At 36.7% G+C, this 23,575-nt stretch overlaps 1 protein-coding gene across 1 annotated transcript in view; it reads left to right on the forward strand.

Moving 5' to 3' along the window:
* AP3B1 (adaptor related protein complex 3 subunit beta 1) overlaps positions 1-23,575 on the forward strand; it is a 147,868-nt gene that overhangs the window by 55,883 nt on the left and 68,410 nt on the right. Inside the window, exons 13-16 of the mRNA XM_082013612.1 lie at positions 5,350-5,459; positions 16,671-16,847; positions 21,677-21,863; positions 22,825-22,955. Coding sequence (XP_081869738.1) covers positions 5,350-5,459; positions 16,671-16,847; positions 21,677-21,863; positions 22,825-22,955 — 605 coding nt within the window. The remainder of the gene's footprint in view (positions 1-5,349; positions 5,460-16,670; positions 16,848-21,676; positions 21,864-22,824; positions 22,956-23,575) is intronic.

A 23,575-nucleotide genomic window follows, 5' to 3' on the forward strand; every position in this document is an offset into this window, starting at 1 on the left:
GTTACAAGGCCATGGGTGCACAGTGCACCTTTTTGTATTACATTCAGCGATGACCATATTAAAAATAGAAGCTTCAAAGCTTGTTCTTCATTTTGCTTCATTCTACTGGCAATCTTCCTCTAGGTCAGTAGGCTCCTTTCAGCATGTACAAATACCCATTTTTTTCCTGTCTTAAACAAAAAAATAAAACTATCACTTCAGAATATTGAGTTTGTTACTTAATAATATTTCTTTCCGTTTTCTTGCATTTTTTTCCTTTTGCTAAGAAGGAACCAAGATAAGATAAAAAGGATTTTTATCATAGCTTCTGAATTTAATACTTTCTTCAAAGTAATTCCATATATATATACACACACACACGTGCATGTATACAAAGGTTTGTCTCAACAAGATTAGTTTTCTTGACTGTTTCTAAGTAGTTGTCTAGCAAATAAAACTGTCTTTTTGTGCTTACTGTTCTGAAAGACTGCAGAGGATATATTGACGATCTTTTAAACCTGGCAGCTGGCAAATTGCTTTACCATCACTGCAGTGTCTTTATTCTTTCTTTCAAGGAATGAATAGGATGGCATAATTTTCATGGTACCTTTCCCCAGGTGGCAGGAAATTACCTATAGTCACAGCTTACTGAACATAAAAAGAGTTTTGGGCATGGTAAGGGAGAAAGAAAGAGATTTAGCATGTGTAGGAGAATAGTTTTAAGAGTTTTGGTTAATCTTACTTTCCTCCAACTTTCACCTTTAAAGTGTGCAAGCAATCTGTTTGCTAGTTCTTCCATGATTGTTCAAAGCCTGGAAGCAGTTCTGTTGCCTTTGCCTAGTGTGAAGCTCCAGCTGGTATGTCCAGCAGGTTCTGAGGTCCCTGAAAGCAAAGTCAGCTCTGCCTTCTCTGCACTATTTTCTTATTATGGAGAATTTGCCTGAGTGCCAAAGAGAGGTGACAAAATTAATTCTACCAAATCAAAATAGAATTCTGAAGAAGGAGCTTGTGTCAAAACTGCCTTCTAGTTCTATGCTCTTGTTCTGGAAGGGACTGTAGATACAGTACTGTAGATAAAACCCAACAGCCATGATATCTTGTCTGTATCTGGCAAAGGAGCTGTGCCATCTGGAACGCGGGTGCTGAGAGGTAGAGTCAGGAGTCAGTCAGCTCTAGCTGGGGTAACTCTTCACAGAGTTTAATGTCTCATCATTGAACTTTCTAGTTTCTGTATGTACTTCTGTGATTCAAATGTGTTGGTTTTTTTTAACCATAGCCCCCAGCTTCCCTGAGTAGGGGAAATTTGACTTTAAACAAAGCACTCAAATATGCAAAGAAAATTTCAAGAGCAGTTCTTCACTTCACCAGAGCCTTTTTTCTGGCAGCCATATTGAGAGCTGAGAATTATTTTCCTTCCTTGTCTGCTGACCACTGGCCCCACTACGACATAAAAGTAGTTTTTAGATGTGAGACAGATGGGATTATAGGAAGTCTCTTTTGTCTGTCTATACTGCATATATTAGAGATCCTGCAGGTTATTCTCAGATGGGTGACTTTCATTTTCTGTTGAACATTGCAGGTTATGGATAATAGAGAATGTAAAAACAATTGTAGGATGCATAGCTAAAACATTTTTTGTCTTACCAATCTATACAAATTTGAACAGGCAAGTCATAAAATCACTGGAACAGTTAATGTATCAGGTAACTACTACCTATCTATTGGAATTACTGTTAGAATGACACAAAAGAAAACAAACTCCTTGTAGCATTCAGTTTATATGTATTAATGTGGTTTCAGAATTCTGTTATTTATAAGGATGGAAAAATTAACCAGGGAAAAGCTTAGATTTCAGGCAGTTGTGAAAAGCCGAAACGTAATGTTTGTCTGGATATTTAGCTCTAATAATTGCCTTTTGACTTCAGTTTTAACCATTGGCATAACCTTCTAATAACCCAAATAATCATAGAACGGTTTGGGTTGGAAGGGACAAGATGACCTTTAATGGTCATCTGGTCCAACCCCCCTGCAATAAGCAGGGACATCTTCCACTAGATCAGGTTGCTCAGAGCCCTGTCCAACCTGACCTGGAATGTTTCCAGGGATGGGGCATGTACCACTTCTCTGGGCAACCTGTGCCAGTGTTTCACCACCCTCAGTGTGAAAAATATCTTCCTTCTTGTCCTAATCTGCCCTCTTTTTGTTTACCCCTTGTCCTGTCACAACAGGCCCTGCTAAAAAGTCTGTCCCCATCTTTCTCATAAGCCCCCTTTAAGTCCTGGCAGGCTGCCATAAGGTCTTCCTGGAGCCTCCTCTTCTCCAGGCTGAACAACCCTAACCTTCTCAGCCTGTCCTCATAGGAGAGGTGTTCCATCCCTCTGATCATTTTTCTGGCCCTCCTCTGGACCCACTCCAACAGGTCCATGTCTTTCCTGTGCTGAAGTCTCCAGAGCTGGATGCAGGACTCCAGGTGGGGTCTCACAAGAGTGGGATAGAGGGGCAGAATCCCCTTCCTCGACCTGCTGACCACTTTTCTTTTGGTGCAGCCCAAGGTACGGTTGGCCTCCTGGTTTGTGAGTGCCCATTGCTGGCTCATGTCCAGCTCTTCATCCACCAATACCCCCAAACCCTTCTGGGCAGGACTGCTCTCGATCATTTCATCCCCCAGCCTGTACTGATACCAGGAGTTGTCCCAAAACAGATGCAGGACCCTGCACTTGGCCTTGTTGAACCTCATGAGGTTCACACAGGCCCACTTTTTGAGTTTATCCAGGTCCCTCTGGATGGCATCCTGTCCCTCAGGTGTGTCAACCACACTACTCAGCTTGATGTCATCTGCAAACTTGCTGAGGGTGCGCTCGATCCCACCGTCTATGTCATTGATGAAGATCTTAAACAGTACTGGTCCCAATACGGATCCCCGAGGGACAGCAGTCATCGCAGATCTCCATCTTGACATTGAGCTGTTGACCGCTACCCTCTGGATGCAGCCATCCAACCAATTCCTCATCCACTGAACAGTCCACCCATCAAATCCGTATCTCTCCAATTTAGAATTTAGAATGCAGCTTTTGTATGTTCTCTTGTAATACACTCCTTTTTAAGGTCTTTTTCTGGGTTTCTGTTCTAATGTGGCCAAATTCTCAATTATGAAAAAGTCTGTAATTCAGTCCCCACAAGTTACTGTCAACTAGATTGTTATTTTTTATGTACATCATGATTTGGCAAAGTGGAACATTATATGACTGAATATATTTTAGGTTTTTGAGAAGTTGTCATGCTCCAGGGTCTTCAGAGATTATCCTACTCAGAGTAGTCATTTCCATATTGCTGAAAAAAAATCAGCAGTGAACATTATACTAAGATTTTTACTATCACTTGTGAAAATTGAAATTGGTGATACCTCTTGTAGTCTCCTTTATTGGTAAAATAATTCCTGATCAGATTTTCTGTGATATTTAGTCTTTATTTTAAGAATTTGATTTACTTTTTATGACCCTTTAGATACACTGTAAATTTACACTCTGTTTTGAAATTCTTGCATTCATTTATCGTTGCCTTGTGTGTGGTTTTTCTTTGCTAAATCTAGCAGAGTTACTTTTTAAAATTTTCTTACTGCTCATTCAGAATGCCAATTTTATCTCCCCCTTTTGGTGTGTTTTTTTCTTTTGTCTTTAAACCTAAATGTCTGTCTTTTATTTCATGCTCATTTTTGGGATTCTTCATATGCACAAAGCAAGCCTCAAAGAACCTCTTTTTTTTTTCTGGAATATGTCTGTCCTTATTCTAATACAAATTCATTTTGCTTTTGTTTAGTTTACTTCATTACAATTCTGGTTCAGTTCTTTAAATTTGCTCCCACCGATTGCATTAAAGTAGTTCCTATAGTGACACTTCATCTAGTATACTTCATTTTGTCATGATCACTTCTACATTGTCAACACAGGTTTTTAATGACTTGATGTCCACTCAGTTTTTTGGGTTCAGTTTTATTTTGCTTAACCTCTATGTTGAGTAGTATCAGAAAACACTCAGTGATGAACTTTGTCATTGCAATGTCCCCTACTCTAAATATTTCAGACTGTATTTTTAAAATTTTGAGAATTGTCATCTTGTTTTGATATCTGGCAAAACACGATCTAAATTAAATTGATATGTAGGATTGTGCAAGACCTTGAGATATGTGAAGTAAACATGTTAACCTTGCTTCAAGAAATTAGTCTAGAAAAATGACAGACATGTCATGTCAAATAAAGGATGACACAAAAAGCTGCAAGCTAAGATTTAAGCTTTTCAGAGGCTTATGGCATAATGATGCATACTCAAGAGTTTTTGAAAAGCCTTTCTGCATAAAAAAGTTTGCTTTAAAAAAAAAAAAAAATGAGAGATCTCTTCCCCATACTGTTCTTTTGAAACTTCAGCTTGCTTGATTGCTGAATGAATGGTCCATGTGTCAGATTAACTCTTGGAATGTAGGAATACCTCTGTGATGTTTAACAAATGATAGTTAGGCTTTTCTTTGTTTTAAACGTTAATAGTTTAGGAGAAATAGTTACTCCTGTTTTGTAATATGAATGATAATTAGAATTCCGTTGAACTCTTACAGTAGTCTTTGTTTTGCTTTCAGCTTTGGCTGTATTTGACTCTCCTTCATCTTTCCTTACAGCATGAGTTTACTCTTGCATAGAAGCTTACCTCTGCACCAGTGGGTTTTTTCAGCTTCAAGAATTGTACATTTCATACAAGTTGATCAGGCTGTGAATGTTACTTGTTACAGTAGTTAAGCACTCCAATGCATGACTTTGGCATAAATCTCACAACAGCTTGCTATTTAGAATCTTCATCTGAAGGTACTAGACATTAGGTTACAGACCTGAGAGAGAACATTTAGAAGGTGAAAAAGTGCAAAGGAAATGTTTAGATACTTCTCTTGTTTATGAATGAGCTGTTACCTTTAACATTACATATTTCTTTGAAAATTAAAGAGTTTGTATTTTTAATGCAGACAGCAAATTACTTATGAATATAAATAATTTCAATGAAAAACAGATGTTTTTTCATGGTGTTCCTCAATTTAAAAAGGAAAAATACAAAACACAGCTTTACTAAAAGGCAATTTCAAAAAAAGTATGTAATAGGATTATATTTTTACGTTTAGGACATTTCTCTGTCCTCTTGTTGCTGCTTATAACTTGTTTCTGGAAGCTGAACTTGTAGTAGGATGGTTTACATTTTGTTACCAAGTAAATAGAATTCACTTCTGCAAAGCGTATTTTGAAAGCTGATAACATCTTTTACAATCAATTATTTTGGGGGGGGGGGGGTTGCATAAATGCTTTCAAAATTAATGATTTGTTTTGTCTTAAACAGAAATTGTAGTTGCTGAAAGCGTTGTTGTCATCAAGAAACTGCTGCAAACCCAACCGGCACACCATGGTGAAATTATTAAGCATATGGCCAAACTCTTGGATAACATTACGGTGAGTATTTGTCCATAGTGCCCTATTTTCTTTGTTGACTGATAAAAATCACACATCTCCTTTGAATTTGGTCCATAAATGGAAATTGATATATTAGAGAAATACAACATAATGTTTTTGGTTTTCATGTAAAATATCATTTTTCATGATCTTAAGGAAGAGGAAATAAAAGCTATCAGATGGTATTAATTTGTGCCTTAGATCTGTGTCATGGTTTAACCCCAGCTGGTCACGAAGCAGCACAGAGCCTCTCGCTCACTCTCCCCGCAGTGGGATGGGGGTAAGAGAATTGGAAGGGAAAAATGAGAAAAGTGAGAAAATTTGTGGGTTGAGATAAGAACAGTTTATAATAAGAAGAATAAGAATAAGAATATCCTCATCATCATAATAAATAATAAAATTGTAATGAAAAGGAAAAATAACAGAGAGAAATAAAACCCAAGAAGTACAAGTGATGCAAATGAAAACAATTGCTCATCACCGACTGATGCCCAGCCAGTCCCTGACCAGCGGCTACCCTGCCAACCTTCTCCCTAGTTTCATTGCTGAGCATGATGTCATATGGTATGGAATAGCCCTTTTGGCCTCTTGGGGTCAGCAGTGCCAGCTGTGTCACCTCCCAACTTCTTGTGCATCCGCAACCTACTCACTGGTGGGGTGGTGTGAGAAGCAGAAAAGTCCTTGACTCTGAGTAAGGAGTACTCAGCAATAAAAAAAACATGCCTGTATTATCAACACTGTCTCCAACACAAATCCAAAGCATAGCCCCATAGTAGCTACTATGAGAATAATTAACTCTACCCCAGCCAAAACCAGCACAATCTGGAAAGCTATTTTGAAAGAGATCCCTGGAAATGTTGAGTATTGCTAGTACCATTAGGCCAAGATGAATAGCAGGTTTAGAACACGGAGTGGGTAAGTGGAAATGAAAATAAGGGCAAAGCAGCACTTAACTTGAGGATTTTCAGCCTGTTGTCGTACTGATCTGGGGTGGAGTTCAAAAAATTTATTCCAAGTCTTTTGCCCTATCCCCAAATCACCTGACTTTTCCATGGTACCAGATACACTGCTGTGAGTATGTTGCAATGTTTCTTGAAGTCACATTTTTATCTTCCCGGTATTTAAGATTATGTGGCATTTAACAGTAAAATTTGCATTATTACCTATTATGTGTCCTTAGCTTAAACTGACATTTAGGTATGTCAATATTGACTTCCCAAACTCTCCTCACAGTCCCAGTTATTGATAAAACATTTAGTGGTCTATCCTACATTATAGTGTAGGGCTGAAAACCATTAGCTTCCTATTGCATCATACCCTAAAGGTGACAGATTTTCCTCTGTCAATAATTATTTTTCTGTAGATACTATCAATAGGACTGTTCAGTTTGATATGATTACACATTTATTGATGGTACAGCAGTAGATAGTTTCTAAATCAGTGACTCTTCTATTTTTCATAGTTCAATTTGGCAATATTTGGAATATTGAAGGAAAAAGGAAATGTGGCCTTCTCAGTTCATGCGTACTGAACATAGAATCATAGAATAGTTTGTGTTGGAAGGGACCTTAATGATCACCTCATTCCAACCCCCCTGCCATGGGTAGGGACGCTTTCCACTAGACCAGGTTGCTCAAAGCCCCATCCAGCCTGGACTTGAACACCCCAGAGATGAGGCATCCACAACTTCTCTGGGCAACTTGTGACAGTGCCTCACCACTCTCATAGTGAAGAATTTTTTCCTTATATTTAGTTGAAATCTACCCTCTTTCAGTTTAAAGCCATGACCCCTTGTCCTATCACTACATGCCCTTGTAAAACGTCCCTATCCAGCTTTCTTGTAGGCCCACTTTTCAGTAGTGGAAGGCTGCAAGAAGGTCTCCCCAGAGCCTTCTTTTCTCCAGGCTGAAGAACCCCAACTCTCTTAGCCTGTCTTCATAGGAGGGGTGCTCCATCCCTCTGATCATCTTCATGGCCCTCTTCTGGACCCAGTCCACAGGTCGATGTTCATGTGCTGAGGGCTCCAGAGCTGGACACAGTGCTCCAGGTGGAGTCTCAAGAGAGCTGAGTAGAGGGGGAGAATGACCTCTTTTGACCTGATGGCCACACTTCTTTTGATGCAGCTCAGGATACAGTTGGCTTTCTGGGCTGCAAGCACATGTTTCTGAGTCATGTTGAGCCTCTCATCAACCGGCACCCCCAAGTCCTTCTCAGGGCTGCTTTCAATGCATTCTCCACCCAGCCTGTAACTGTGCTTCAGATTACTCTGATGCATATGCAGCACGTTACACTTGGCCTTATTGAACTTCATGAGATTTGCATAGGCCCACCTCTCAAACCTGTCAAGGTTCCTCTGGATGGCATCCCTTCCCTCCAGCATGTCAACTGCACCAGACAGCTTGGTGTTGTCAGCAAACTTGGTTAGAGTGCACTCAATCCCACTGTCCATGTCTCCAACTCTTGACTGCAACTCTTTGAGTGAGACCACCTAGCCAATTCCTTATCCACCAAGTAGTCCTTCCATCAAATCCATGTCTCCAATTTAGAGACAAAGATGTCATGTGAGAGTGTCAAATGCTTTGCATAAGTCCAGGTAGTTGACATCAGTTGCTCTTCCCTTATCCACCAATGCTGTAACCCCATCATAGAAGGCCAAAAAATTTGTCAGGCATGATTTGCCCTTAGTGAAGTCATGTTGGCTGTTCACCAATCATCTCCTTATTTTCCACATGCCTTAGCGTGGTTTCCAGGAGGAACTGCTCCTTGATCTTGCCAGGCACAGATATGAGACTGACTGGCCTGTGGTTCCCTGGGTCTTCCTTTTTTCCCCTTTTAAAAATGAGGGTTATGTTTCCCCTTTTCCAGTCAGTGGGAACTTCAGTGGACTGCCACACTTCTCAAATATGGTGATGTAAACAAAATACAATTCTACTGGATTGCTCATGTCCAGAATCAAAAGAGGCTGTGAGATACTGCTCCTAATTACACATCAATAAGTATTACCTATTTTATAATGTGTAATTTTATAACTACCTGTATTTTCAGAAAATGTGTGCAATATTTTAATTGATAATTACAATTTCCTGAATTGTATATAATCTTCTTATATACATCTTCTAGAACTTCACCAGATGAGTTTGTCATCTTATTTCCACATATTGTACAAGAGAAAATAATTGTTTTCTACATACTCTGTTTAGCATTTAGTAGCTATTTTATATAATTAATACTTCTGAGTAAGACTTTCAAGTTTTAAATACAGAGAATTTTTTTGGAAAATTCTTTTTTAAGTTGAATAAGGGTGGAAAAAAAAGACATACAGTACTTGAACTACTTTGACATAGTAATGTTCTCCAATAATGAGGTTGTACAGAATATCAGAAAATAGTAAGTGGTTAAGAGAACAGTCTGTGGAACAGAGCAGTCATAGGAATAAACTAAAAACCAAAGTCTGACTCTGAATCATCCTTCTTATTCCAGAAGGAAGTAGCGATAGTGATGCTGTAGGTTCTCCAGGGTGATTGTTTTACATCTTGTTTTATGTTTTTCCCTGTAATTTTTTAATAAAAACTTCCAGAAATTTGTCTTCCTCAGTATGTTTAGGACGTTTGGATTAAAGAAAAAATTTGTTAATATTTAAAATTTGAATGCCGTATCATTATCCTGAAATAACTTGCACCTGTTATGTTTGAAAATGGATGTATTCCTTCACGGAATTGTTTGGGTTGTAAGGTACCTTTAAAGGTCATCTAGCTCAATCCCTCAATCCTTTGAGACACTTCTGAAAAGGATAAGCATATTTTTACACATTTAGGAAGATGGTATTTGGTTTATGCAATTACTGTATACATACATACACACACAGTTTTGTACACATGTATTTTACACAGATTTTTTTGTTCTCTGACCTTCTGTTTGGGGAAAGTATTTCTGGGCTCATTTTTAAATTGAAATTGAAACTTAAGGGACCTACACTATTCCATTATACAAGAGCGTACCACTGTCTTTACAGAATCTTGCATTTGGGTATATGAGAAGCAGCCAAATGATATGGTCATGAATGAACTTGAAAGTAAGTGGAGGGTGGGGAAGTGTGGGCAAAGAAATTCTGTGGTGCTTCTTAGAGGTGAAATTCATTTAATACTATCTAAAACACAACTGAAAGCATGAACAGAATTAAATACAGTTAAATAGAAAAACACAGTTAAAATAAACTATTTGACTGTTCTGTCATGATTTAGTTTAGGCAAATGGTGAGCACTTAGCCACTAAAATCAGTGTAAATTTGGTGGAATATGTTTTTGAGTTGGTGCCTGAATTTATTTCATTCATGTTGTTATAAATTTCACTTGTGTTAGCCTGAGATCGTGATTGTCAGTGATGAGGTGCTTAAAATCTTTTGTAGCAATCTTTCTTTCAGGACATCCAATCTGAAATTTACTCACTCTTGTTTTAATCTTCATCTTGTTTTCATTCTTGTTTTCATCTTCTTCATCTACAGAAGCCATTTAGAAAGTGGTAGGATGGATAGTAAGGTAAACATATCTGACCAACTATAGGAAATATTAGGAAGTTCAATTAAAAACTACTGAGCTCTTGTAGACCATTGTCTCTCATTTAGAGTAAAGTTTAGGACTAAGTGCATTTCAGTTTGCCCTTTGATTGTTTCTTACGTGTCTGAAAAGAGTGCTTATTTTTCTTCCTTTGCTTTGTATGTTATCATTTGTACCTTACACTTTTATCTCGGGTGTGCCCAGGCAAGATCTGTGAGATCTGTTTTGTGTCTCATTTGTTGGGTACCTTAGACCTGTGCATAGTACAGCTCAATCTAGCTGTATCCCAGCTCCTTTCCTCCACACACTTCAAAAGTTATAACAGAGAAATTCGTGTCTGATGGTGTTCTGAAGGTATTAAACAAGAGAATATTTGGATCTCTTTGAACTTCTGGTTTTTTAAATTATAAAAATTATTCCATTTGGCTGCTAATGTGTTAATAACATCATCATGCTTTACAATTTAATGACTTGATAAGTTGTGGGCCAGAGATCTAAGCAGTGCTAGTTTGTGCTAGGAGTTCATTCTGAGGTAGGCCTAATTAGTTTTGTGTGTATAGTTTTTAGAGTGACAGGAGTTTAACAAATATGCATGTGGGAAAGGGCCATTTAAAGACGGATTATGTTGGCTTAGCCCAAAAGTCCTCTTAATAGAGTAGTCTCATCTTCAGCACCACTGAAAACTGGTGCTTTAGGGAGAGGGATTTAAGGATAAGAGCAAGTTAATTAATTCTCAGCCACTGACAGGAAGCTTGAGTTTGCTATCCACATCATCATGCTTACTAGTCAAAAAACTCTAATCATTCCTGATATTGCATATCTCTGATGAGCCTTTCCCTTTTCCCTTTGTCTTTCCTGATATTTGTGTGGTTTTTGAAGCAGGGTGACCAGAAGTGAGCACAGTAGTCAGAGTGTGAGGAGAAATTCTATGCACATAATGATATTACTTGTTTTGCATTTTTATCTCACTTTTCTGGGGTTGTCTACCTTTAGAATTCTGTAGAACATTGACTTAACAATTCTACAATTCTCTGAAAATATTCATGATTCCAAGATAGTTTTCCCTAGAAATAGTTTGGGGTCCTCAGTATATGTAGAATTCTTTTTTAAGTCCTGATATTAATGTTTTAATGCCAGCTGCATCACTTTGGCCCTATTTTTAAGTATCACTAACAAGTCATCTTCAACACTTCAGGCTCTGTTTTAGTTTAGATTACCTTCAATAATTTTGTGTCAGCAGACTGTCTTCTCACTAGATAGCGCTCTTCTAGGTTAATTGCAAATCTGTTGAACAGCACATTTTCCTGTATAGGTCCCTGTGGGACATCTGATGATTGCCTTCCTTTGTAACTAGGTTTTTGTCTTTTCTATTATCTAGTCTTTTTTTATTCATGAAAGTGTCTTTCCACCCTGTAAAGGATTACATTTTCAAAGATGTTGTTGAGGGGCTCTTAGAATATTCTCTATATAGAATTATATAGTTATATAGTTGTATAATCTATTCTTTTAGAAAATCTTTCCTTCAAAACACGTATGGTCCAGAATTTGCCTAAGTGTAAATACTTGCAGATTTAATCTGAATTAAGTTTTAAAGTGGATTGGTTAGGCTGCATTGATTAAACTGGATTAATGTGAGACATTTTTGTTCACATGCAAAGTATGCCTCTTTTGATTTATCTTAATTAGTTTTAGCAATGAATGAATGTGAATCAACCTAGCAAGAATTAGCTCTGAGCAAGAATGTGTTGGTGGTGTTCTACATTTGTGTATTTCCTCATATAAACAAGCTGCAGTAGTCTCCAAATCAGTTTCTGCCTTTTCGTTTGAGAAAAATAATTTATGATGGTACATAGTGACCAGTAGTAATTGCTTTCTGGGTCCTACGAATCTTGTAGTTCTGGTGTGGTTTTTCTCCAGACTTTCCCTTATAGTACTACTAAGGCAGGTTTTTTTTCTTTTGATAGCTGGTGAATTCTGACATCCTTGGTTTTCATTACCAACTTATTCCTAGTTCCTTCTAGAATATGAATGAGAAATAAGAGACATCTGAAGTGTTTTCTAATCTAGAGAAGAGGAGGGTGAACCCTTTTTGATGGGATAAAGACAGGATGAGAGTTTCAAATTTTGAGGAAAAATAAGATAGATCCTTGTAACTTCGAAGAGCTTAATATGTGGGGAAAAAGGTCACTTATGGAAGTCATTAAGAATTACTAATTACTGGTTTGGGTTGGGATTCTTAGTACTAGAGTAGGTGACTAGGAGTTTTTGACACTGCTTTGCCCATTCATCCAACAATAACAAACTTAAGTTCCTCTGCAGTATTCCTACATAAATACTGCTTATTGCTATGTTTCTGAGATGGCTTCATAGCAGGGGTGGCTTGCTTTCTTTAATTAAGTTCTCCTTTCCCCCAGTGTTGAGAAGGTATCACAAGTTATGACATTCATATGTATTTCAGTTTTGCAAGCTTCAAATTCAAGCCGTATTCTTTTCCCTAGGATACATTTTAATAACGTATTTTTAAGCCTTTAGGTAAGTAGTGCCTTAATGAACAATTCTCATGATTTGATCATTTTTTTATTTGCTCTAATATCTATGTAATGTTTTAGAATTTGAGAGGAATATGTGGCCTTTGGGACACTGTGTCCAGGGACACTGTACACTGAACTTGAAACAAATACTCAGTTTGAATAAAACACAATTTAAACAAAACCTGTACACTGTATAAGAGGTGGCAGTCATCAGTGGAGATACTTTTTTACAGGAATTTTATGTGTAGAGATTCAAATAATGGAGGAATCCTTGAAGGTCTACCATTTGAAAACAAAAAAACAACACTTTTTTTTACTCCTGTTCTTTCCTGTGTACCTTCTTGCTGCCAGTCAGACATTTCACATCAACTTTGTCCCTGTTTCTGTTTCTGATTCCAAGTAAAATTTAAAAAATTGCTAGCTGTGCATGTTTTTTTCTGGATACAGAGAATTGGACCTCATTTGCAATTTCAGTATCTCCTCGTTTTGTGAAAAGTATGGATAACCAAAATTGGCAAATTTAAGTTGTTCTTTAGCCTAGTATGTTGTGTAGTAAGGTTAGAGCCAAACCACAGCAGTTTTTTAATTGTGCTGCTTAGAGTGATCTCTACAATCTTTATAATGTCATTCTCTAACTGCTGTAAGTAACCAGAGTTTTGCTTTGAGGGGAGAAGGTCTGGCTGGTTTTTATTTTTTTATTTTGTAACCATTTATTTGTTTTCCTCCAGACAGGTAATGGGTTACAATGGCAGTAGAAACTGCCTTCTGGTACTAACGCTTAAAAAGTGCACTTAACCACTTGCTCAGGGCATATGGAGTGAAACATCAGGCACAGTAATTTACAGTCCTGTTTGCCTTTGAGGATAATGCAGAGCAGGGCTGAATAATGAAAGTATTATTTCCTGCATTTTTGTCAATGCAAGGTCCCTACTTAAGCTATACTGGAAAAGGCAATGAAGGTCTAGAAGTGGCTTCATTTCTTGTTTGCTGTTTTGAATGCCTGGAAACAACAGCAGCAGGATCATGCATTTGATGCTACATGGTTGAGGACTGGAAGACTTAAACAGGGGAAAAGAGGTCTGAAAACATTGTGTGATTTTGACCCCAAATGAACGCAGTGACACAGAAACATTGGGTTCATCAATTCAACATACACTTTTCATTAAAATGGCTTCCACTCAGGGTTTGATTCAAAAAGTCTCTAATTGATATTGATTCTTGTTGCACAATATTGTGTTTAATATATACAGTATTTACACAGTAAGCTAACCACCTGGTAAAAAGGCAGAGTCTCACGAGAAATTTCATCTGTCTTCCATTGTCTCTATTTTTCAAATTAGGCTTTGTTTAGTCCATTAATTTTACATTCTAAAACTAGTTTATTACGCTAATAATTACATTTTACAAACTGGGAAAAAAAACCTTTAAAGAGTAAAACATTGTGCTTAAATGCACACTGTTTAAGTATAATTACATATATTTCATTGTGGTTTTAAAGTGTAGTCCTGGGTTTGCCTAGGAGAAGTACAATGCTGATATTTGTCTTTCATAATTAGTAGTATTACTGAAATTGGTCTGCTCTGTGAGCTGTTTTTGCTTTATGAAAAGACAATAGTAGGAAAAGGGATATTTCTAATAGGCTGCTGCCCAAACTGTAGTACTCGGTCATCTCTTGTAGAATTCTAATATTTTAACAAATCTGTAATGAAATATTTTAGAAAAATAAATCTAGCATAACTGAAATCTGAGGTTGCCTATATATTCTTATTTAAAGGTATCTATCTGTACAGCAGGCAACTTGAACTGCTCCAATACTGGAAAATTTAATGTACCACTCAATTACTGTTCTTTAGCGCAATTTAAAATAATAGATTGGGAGTGAGGTCTTAATGCAGTGTAACCTTTGGAACATTAGAAATAACCTCTTTCCCTTCTGAAATCAGTGTACAGTCATGGCATCAGTCTTACTGTTTCGCAGGCGAACATACTCCAACTGCATTTAAAGTTTTTATATTTAGCAGTTGTTCAGTAGCTTGTTCCCCTCTCACAGTGTAAGTTCCAAACCATTTAAATTTCCTGTCAATTTGCAAAAAAAAACCAAACCGAAAACCTGTATCTCAATCAGTATTTACAAATACTTCTGTATGTTAAATCACTGTGCTATACCACTCTCAATACATGATGTTACCTCTACGTTAAATATCTATTCCATGCTTAGAATTGGCATTTATGTCTTGAGGGGATTTTGTTCTTCTTGTTGTTGGACTCCTGTATTCTGCCTTTCCATGATCTGGTTGCTTTCTCTTTCAGCAGAGGCAGTCCTGTTTTCCCATGACATGCCTGTTTATATTTTGATGGCATGTGTATTTGCAACAATGTGAAGTATAGAAGCAGATACTGTCAGGTGACTTTTTTCAAAGCTGTTCTGAAACTTTTCAGTGCAGTATAGCATGTTTAAATATTTAAATGTTTTGTGAACACAATTAGTATTTCTTTAGTATCACTTAGTGGGCCATTTATTAGGGATGGTGGATCGTAATTTGGGAATTGCTATCCTGAAGCTCGGTAGTTTACTTGCATTTGTTACCTTTTATGAATGTAACTGGATTCAAATTTTAGGTGTATACAGGGTAGGAAACTTAATAGTTGGTTCCCATTGTAAGTCTGAGAAATAGATATTCATATATGAATAACTGACATGTGCTGGAAAAGTAATTAAAACTTACATAAAAATGCTAAGAATTAGTGCTTTGAGAACCACAGTGCTGAATTTCTAAAGCTTGTTTTTCCTGTGAATCTTACCTAAGGCAGAACTTAAACTCTGGCTTAAGTGTAAGCTTATTAAAAAAGATCACTATATAGTGTAGGGAGTAATGGAAAGTATTAGTACAAATGTTTTTTACTTTTTTAGAAAAAGCAGTAAAAGTAGCTGAAATTGCAGTTGCAGTTGGAAGCTTTCCTTTTTTTCTAAACTATGGGCAGTCATTTGATAGGCTAGAACAGTTACGTATTTTCCTTAATATTTCAGCGTTTGTTGAACGAGTCTGTACAGAATGTGAGTGCACCACAGTCTGTAAATGCTATTCAAAGACATGCGTCTGCCTAGAAAAAATTTCTCATCACATACTTTCTTCCTTCCTCAATAGGAAGGAGAACAATGTTTTCAGGGAGGTGTGTAACACAGGTGCAACTTTTAATTTGACTACCAGGTAATATAGGCTAGCTCACCTTGGAGATGAGTGTGTGTATATTATTTCATTTATATTACATAACTACTTCCAGCTAAAATTGTGTGGAGCATAAGCTTTCCTTCTGTGCTTTTCCATTTTGCTTCCCCTCTGTCTGTGACAGTACTGTGCTATTGGAGTCAGTGCCATATGCTGGGAGTTCATCTAAAAACTGCTACTGCCCATTATTTCAGTGAAACAGTCAAGTAGGTCCAAAACAATAAGACCTGTGTGAAGTTTCTGGTCAAAGTGTTTTCAGTTAAGGGGTTAGATCCTATTCAGAAATTGAGAACCCTAATTTTGAACTCCTGTTACTTCAAAATTCTGTGTTCATCTGGCCTTGGACATTTGCAAAAATAGAAATCTTGCTGTCATAAAACTTTAAATAAAAATGAAGGAAACATAAGAATAGTCTTAAAGAAATTCTTGTGCTTTTAAAAATAGGTAGGCAGGATCTGAGGAAGCTGTATTGTTGGAAACTACTTCTGTACGAATATAGTCACAAAAAAGCACTGTTTTGTTTTAACATGGTGTTTAGCATAACGTGGTGGCAAGAATTCCGAGCCACACCTCAAAGGCTTGGATTCTCTTCCCAGCTGCTACCAGCTTGTACTGTGAACGTGAACACATTGCTTCTGTGTGCCTCTGTTTCCATTCCTGCTGTTTGTCTTGTCAACTCATAATGCATGTTTTTTTGGGCAGGATTTGTATCTTACATTTATATGAATATTCAGTCTACCACAGTGGCCATATTGAACGGTATTTAGTTTGGGTCTGTATTTCTTGCATGGCAATTGTCTTTAAACAGTATTTTATTTAACTTGTTACTGAACATAGACATGTAGAAGTACACAAGAATTCTTTGTGAATATGTTCTTAGAGTGCTCATTGTTTTCTCAGGTCCCGGTAGCCAGAGCCAGCATTCTCTGGCTCATCGGTGAGTACTGTGAACGTGTTCCAAAAATTGCACCTGATGTTTTGAGAAAGACAGCCAAGAGCTTCACTAACGAAGACGACCTTGTAAAGTTGCAGATCTTAAATTTGGGTGCAAAACTCTATTTAACAAACTCAAAGCAGGTAAGCTTAAACTCATAAGCATACATATGTAGAGTCATGGAGAGGGAGGGTTTTGATCATGTCTAGTAATAAAGATACTCTAAAAATCAGATAGTACAGAAGGGTGAACTTAGATATCCAGGCAGCTGAAAACAATACATATGAGAGGTACCAGTTGTGTCATTCTTTTCAATGACAACACTGTGAACTATGTTACTCTCTGGCTATGGAATATGGCTTCTTGACACTCATTTTTCACTAATTCCAATTATTACTGTAAAAGGTTTTGAAATCAACGATTTTTTTTTTTCAAATGTAGAAGAAACACCTTGTTTGAGATGTATACACTTTCCTGGACTGCTAGACCTCTATTTTCTAACAGCTTGGACAGCACAGGATCTTGTACCTCTGCAATTGTGGTGTTTTCTCATTCTTTGATAGCTATATCCAACAGCAGACTTGATCTGCCTGAGACTTTCTTTTGTAGGGTATGTGGGAGATGAACTGTCTTGCCATGCATTTAGATAAGAATGAATGCTTGTCCTTTGCTTATACAGTCTAAAGTGGAGCAGTAACAAAAGGTGACTTCTGTCTGTCAGTGCTTATCTTAATGAAAATGCTGACTGAGCTAAGGAAAAATTGGTTTGATTATCTAAACAGTCTACTTTTGGCCCATTACATAATATTTGCTAATTTTCTATACAATTTTTGTAATTTTACACTTTCCACACCATATTTGGCCAAAAATCGATTGCCTACAAGGAGATCATGATTCCTGTGATGATCTTTTTCCAGTTCAAAGTCTTAATACGTTTTAAACTCATTCTAAGTGTGCATAACCTTTTGTTCAAATACTGTAATGATGATCAAGCAGAAGAAACTGTCTCCCGAGGTGCACACTAAATGATTAATTTCATCAAAGGGTGTTTTCCTCTTTTAGTTTTAGGTTGTGGAAAAATAAGTTGTCTTCTCAAGTGGCCACGCTATTCATATACAAAATTCTAAGAGAGTGGGTTGATAACTCTGATTCAAAGCTCCTTCCAAACTAGAATATGATGGTTTTGCCTTTAGGAGCTGGCAACACTCTTCCTATGTCTACATCCTTATTCCCAGGAGTAACTCTACTTTACCCACTCAGTAGTAAAACATTTCTCCTTGGAATGACTTCAGTGTCTAAAAAGTCCAGCCATTTTTAAGTGTAATTTTTCAAACTTTATGGCAAATCTTGTACACTTGACTGCTCAGTTGTCAGTCTGTCCATCTCTCCTCATCCCCATGTTTTCTCCTTCTGTATCTTATACCACCACATAATACTTTTTTGAATCCTTCATCAGTTTCATCCCAAGCCAATGGAGTTGTGAAAATCCCAAATATACAATGTCACTTTATTGCAAAGTAGTGGTAGGATATCCAAGAGAGACTCAACACCAACCCAACAGATGAGAAGACCTCTTTCCCTGGCTGACAAAAAGACAGATGAGTTTTACCTGCTAAGTCTTGTTTGGAGAAAAGTACAAAATTCTGGAGGAAGTAAGACTTTGTTATTTTTTCCCTTTCTGTAAATGTATGATCTTATTTGCTGATAATTTCCCTAGGCATATGTTCAAACACTTAATGCAGCACATAGGAATGCTTTTTAAGATTCAGAATTTTTAATAAGAATTTCCAGTATCCTTTAAATCCTGTGATCACCTCATGAATTTTCAAAGGCTGTTTTTAATTTAAGGAAGAGTTTCAGGTTCAATCTTGTCTGGTTAAGTATGTAATAAGAACAGGCTTTCCCCTGATTATCTATGTTGTTTGGTAAACTTGCTTCCTTTTTTCATCACTTAGGGACATAAAAATCCTTATGAATGTGCTAGATAGCTGTCTAAATGGAGCTTATATAAGAAAAAGTATGATGCAGAAAATGTCATATGATTGCCTCAGCTGTTTCTTGCATATAACAGGAAGAATAAAGAGATTTTAATGGGTTTCTGTTGTGTAACACGGTAGGAGTCCCACCAGAAAGAGTACTCCTAATGTGTAAATAGATAGGTAAAACATGGTTTAGCACAATAGCCTTATCCTCTGCATCTAGCAAATCAAGTTACTGCAAGCTAATGACATCAAAGAGTGGCTAGATAGCTGTGTCTCTCCCACTCTAGAGCCTCATCTGTTGGTGCTACTTGTATTATAAAATTTTTCAAGTCGGGATCTACCGAAAGGTTAATTGCCGCTAATACAGGATACGTGTTAAACTCTTGAATAGAACTATTGCCACTCTAGAAATATTGCTGAAGGATGAGCTGAAGTATGCTCTTCATGTTAGCCAAACCAAAATATGAAAAAAATACTAATAGATTCTAACAGCATGGGGATAAAAGAAATTATATTATGCCTATATAATGACCACGTCCAGATAACAGACAATGTTGACATGTGATAATAAATGTATTACATCATACATCAGAATATTTGGTCTTACTGTTCTATGAAGCAGGCATGGTGTGCAGATTCTGTCATATTTCACCAAATTAACATGCTTGCTCAAATAATTTTCACCTTCTTATGGCTATTCCTTTGTTGTAAAAACTGACATATATTCATTAGTTTACTTTTTGTTTTTAATTAAAATTAATTGTTTCTATTAGCCACCTCCATGTAGAAAAGCTTCACTACTTGTTTGGTTGCATTGCCATAAAATGAGAAAAAAAAATTGTGTTTTCTTGCTGTTTTTATTAAAACTACTTATACTATATACGATGCTTGCAAGAAGACTTCTTGTAGATATGGAACATGCTTCAATATAAATTTCTTGTGTCTTTATCTGTATTGGATGATATGGAAAAGATATTTTAAGGGAGAGGAAAGGGAGGAGGAAAAGGGAAAGGATCATGGAGAAAATGATACCATTGAAGAAAATGCAGTCTTTTAGGATCAACTCTTTATCTAATTCAATCAACGCAAGTGCCCACCATGATAGCAAGGCCCACAACTTTTCTCATCCCTATAGCAACTCACAAGCAAAGACCACTATGTTTTATGATCCATTCTGCTGAGCTTTCTGCCATGACATGAAGAGTCTTGTTTTGTTTTACAAAGGAGTGATGGCAAAGACTGCAGGAGGTATCCCTCATTTAGTTTAATTCATGCTACCTGGGAACCCTCCCTTCCAATTCCATTTAGATTGAACAGTGCAAGTCCTGCATGAGTGCAGATTACATATGTTCTGTCTGATGCAGTTGTTTAAAATTTTATACCCTGATATAGAAATAGCTGCCAATAAGCTGTGAAAAATATATGGGAAAGTTTTACCTTTCCCAGAGATAAGACAGTACTTTGGGGGAAGAAATATATTTTCACAGAACCATTCTTGGGTATCAGAGAGTAAAAAAGAAACAAAAAATGTTTCACTGAAGGGTTTTTCTGACTATGGTTTTACTATTATTCTAATGCAATATGACTAATTTTTTCAAATCTTTGGTACTGTAAGGTATTTTCTGAAATGCTTGCATACATTGCATTGCATGTGATCAACATTAAAACCATTTTTTGTTTACTGTGTATTTCACTTATGAAAGTTAGTCAATATGCTGAAAAAGTATCTTTGTATCTTTAGAAAAAAACTTTAACTTGCATTAAAGGTGGAAGTTACTAAACTGAACTTTTCTTAGAAAATTGCACGTAACAAAATTGCCTGGGTTTTTTTACATATTCTTCTGCTTACGTGATTGAAACTGTTATAACAATAGTGTGATAAACAAGATATATATGCAAGGTGTTTCTTTGTATAAAGAGAATAAATCCTCCTTGACAATACATTTTTAAACTTGTGTTATTAATCCATTCTGAGCTGAAATACTAAAAAATTACTTCCTTGTGATGGTATATTATTTTTGTTCTTTTTCCTGTTTGCTTGTATATAAAGAAAGCGGCATACTTCTTTCAAATGTATCTAATGGATACAAGTATGTTCATCACTATTGTTCTGGTTACACTACATTATTTCTAAGCTACTGGGAAAGTCTCCCTGATTTTTTTGTTTGTTTGTTTTATTTTAAAAATTTAACTGGATTATTAAAATTACTTAGTACATGTTAATATTCTCAGACATCAAATTAGGAAGTCCTATTGTGATGTGAAAAGCTGTGATAATACAAGTTGCTGTCTTACATAAATAAATAAATGGCCAATATTACTGGAGGCTTTAAGCTTCAAGAAAAAAATGGAAGAAGTCTTTTATCCTGGTTTTTAGAGGGCATCAGCAGCTTGCTTTTATGAAAAAGTAACAGCTAAATGCACTGCAAATAATTTGCAGTAATCCAGTTCAGTGATTCATGTGTCTGCTTTAATGGGTCATAATTCAGGATAAAGTAACTGAGTGCAGTCAGAGTGCAGACACTGCTTATGCCAGGGACAGTATCTCTTCATAAAACACACCTCAGCAGAAGCAGTTTGCCAGCCCCCTAATACCCTCTGATGTTTTGATGTCCTGCATATTTTTCCGATTAAGTTTTGAGTGCCATGTTTTTAGTTGTATTTCCACATTCATTATCCTCACGTAGACCCTTCAGCAGGTTTGCCATATATGATTATTTTTTTAATGATGCCTTTCTTTCCACTTCAGCAGTTTAATAATCTAGCACATGGCTGCTTCTCAGTACTCAGCATTCACCTCCCCAGTACAGAAGAGGACATGTGCTTTGGCTTCAGAATTCCATTTGCAGCTTTAGAAATGCATATTCCCTGTGGAAAACATTTGTTTGACATAACCATTCATTTTTATTACCTCTTTAAATATGTTTATCCAGAGTTATCAATAATCATAAATAACTTGTATTCTGTTCTTGTCCTGTTTTTTTGCACAGACAAAATTGCTTACCCAGTACGTATTAAATCTCGGCAAGTATGATCAAAGCTACGACATCAGAGACCGTACAAGATTTATTAGGCAGCTTATTGTTCCGAATGAGAAGAGTGGAGCTTTAAGCAAATATGCCAAAAAAATATTTCTGGCACAGAAACCTGCCCCATTGCTTGAGTCTCCCTTTAAAGGTATAAGTGCCAAAATCATTTGGTAAATGTTCATTGTGTAAAGGAATGTGGCAGCCTATTCTATTTTAAATATGCTCACAAATTGTGTCACTTTAGCAAATACAAATGATTAATATGCAAGGGTATTCACTCTGCTTACGTGCTTTTCAGCAATCAAGGTTTGCATGGCAAACACAGTGCATTTCTCTGATGATAAACCCTGACAAACTGATCCATTTCTATTAATGTGGATTTTAAATTTGATTTAAATAACAGAAGGTGTGTCTTTTGAGGAAAACCATTCTTCAATTTAGGAAAATAGCTCTAGGCTTTTTTCTAGACTTTAATAGAAGATTGTTAATGTGAGTATTGCAAATGTTTTATGAATCTGAAAGGAAATTAATCTTAGTAGATTAGGCTTTTACTATTTTTCTCCAAAGTCATAATTTTCCCGGTGCACTTTCCCTGTCTTTTTACAAGGAAGTACCATTATCTGTCTTCTCAAATTAAAAGGTTATCAGGTTATCTTAATTAAAAATGCTTTGTTATTATGACAATTTGCAATTTTAATTTTCATACTTACTTAGTCCCAGTTTTGAAGCTCTAAAAGGAGCTCCATTTTGAAGAAAAACTATTAAAATTCTGGATGTGTTTGTGCCAAGACATGTATATGGATTGTTTAACTGTGCTGTCATTCTTAATATTCACAGTAAAGTAATTTTTAGAGAAGCTACATTTCAGAGCAACACCTCTAAACACACTGACTGATTAGCTTTTTTATTGACCATTATGGGGGAGATTATTGTAATCTATGGACTGAAATCAGTTTTTTGACCTATGAAGAGCTTCCTAGTTTATATTTATTCCATGACATTTGAGGTAATACAATGGCAATTACCTTTAGCCCTGATTAAGATTGCTCTTTGTGGTAGAGCTCATGATGTTTGTGTATTTGTTCCCCTCCCCCCTTTTTGTTTAATAGATCGGGACCATTTCCAGCTTGGCACCTTGTCTCACACGCTGAACAGCCGAGCCACCGGCTACCTGGAGCTGTCTGACTGGCCAGAGGTGGCGCCTGACCCCTCTGTCCGAAATGTCGACGTAGCTGAGTCGGTACGTCAGCATCATTAAAAGTAATTTTGCTGAAGCACTTGTCAATATAGAATGTTAGCCTAAAATACAAATTTTTAAATACTATCCATATGCTATACTGAAAATTGTTGATGGATGTGAACATCCGTGTTGCTTATTTTAGCTGGAAACAGAAACCTGCACACGATGCTTGCTCTTTCCTTCTCAGTGAGAGAAAGGATCAACTGTTGGCCACTTCTATTTTGCTCTTGGATTAAATGGGCTTTTTCCACTTCCATCTCACTTTTGATTTCATACCTCCTGTATTAGCTGTGCTGTAGTATGTTAGTTGCTGTTAATGATGAGTGTAGCTGGAGTACCAAAGTAAGAGGTGAGCAGAGGTTTGTTCGTGTACAAATCCAAGCCTAAAGAGGAAAAAAAATAGGTAATATAAACAAAAGGCAGCAGCAGGTGGGGAAATTACATACGTTTCAAAGTGCAAAGTTTGGAAGAGACCAGGGTTTACATTTCAGATCATGTGAGAGAATTAGGAAAGTTCATAATAGGAAAATGTCATCTATTAGTACACTAGTCAGTTGTTGACATTACAGGCCTGATCTACTACTACCAATGGCTTTTTCTTACTGGATTGTAAACTTTGA

Source organism: Phaethon aethereus (genome assembly GCF_964289735.1).
Source record: "Phaethon aethereus genome assembly, chromosome: Z".
In the NCBI taxonomy this organism is placed as follows: Eukaryota; Metazoa; Chordata; class Aves; order Phaethontiformes; family Phaethontidae; genus Phaethon; species Phaethon aethereus.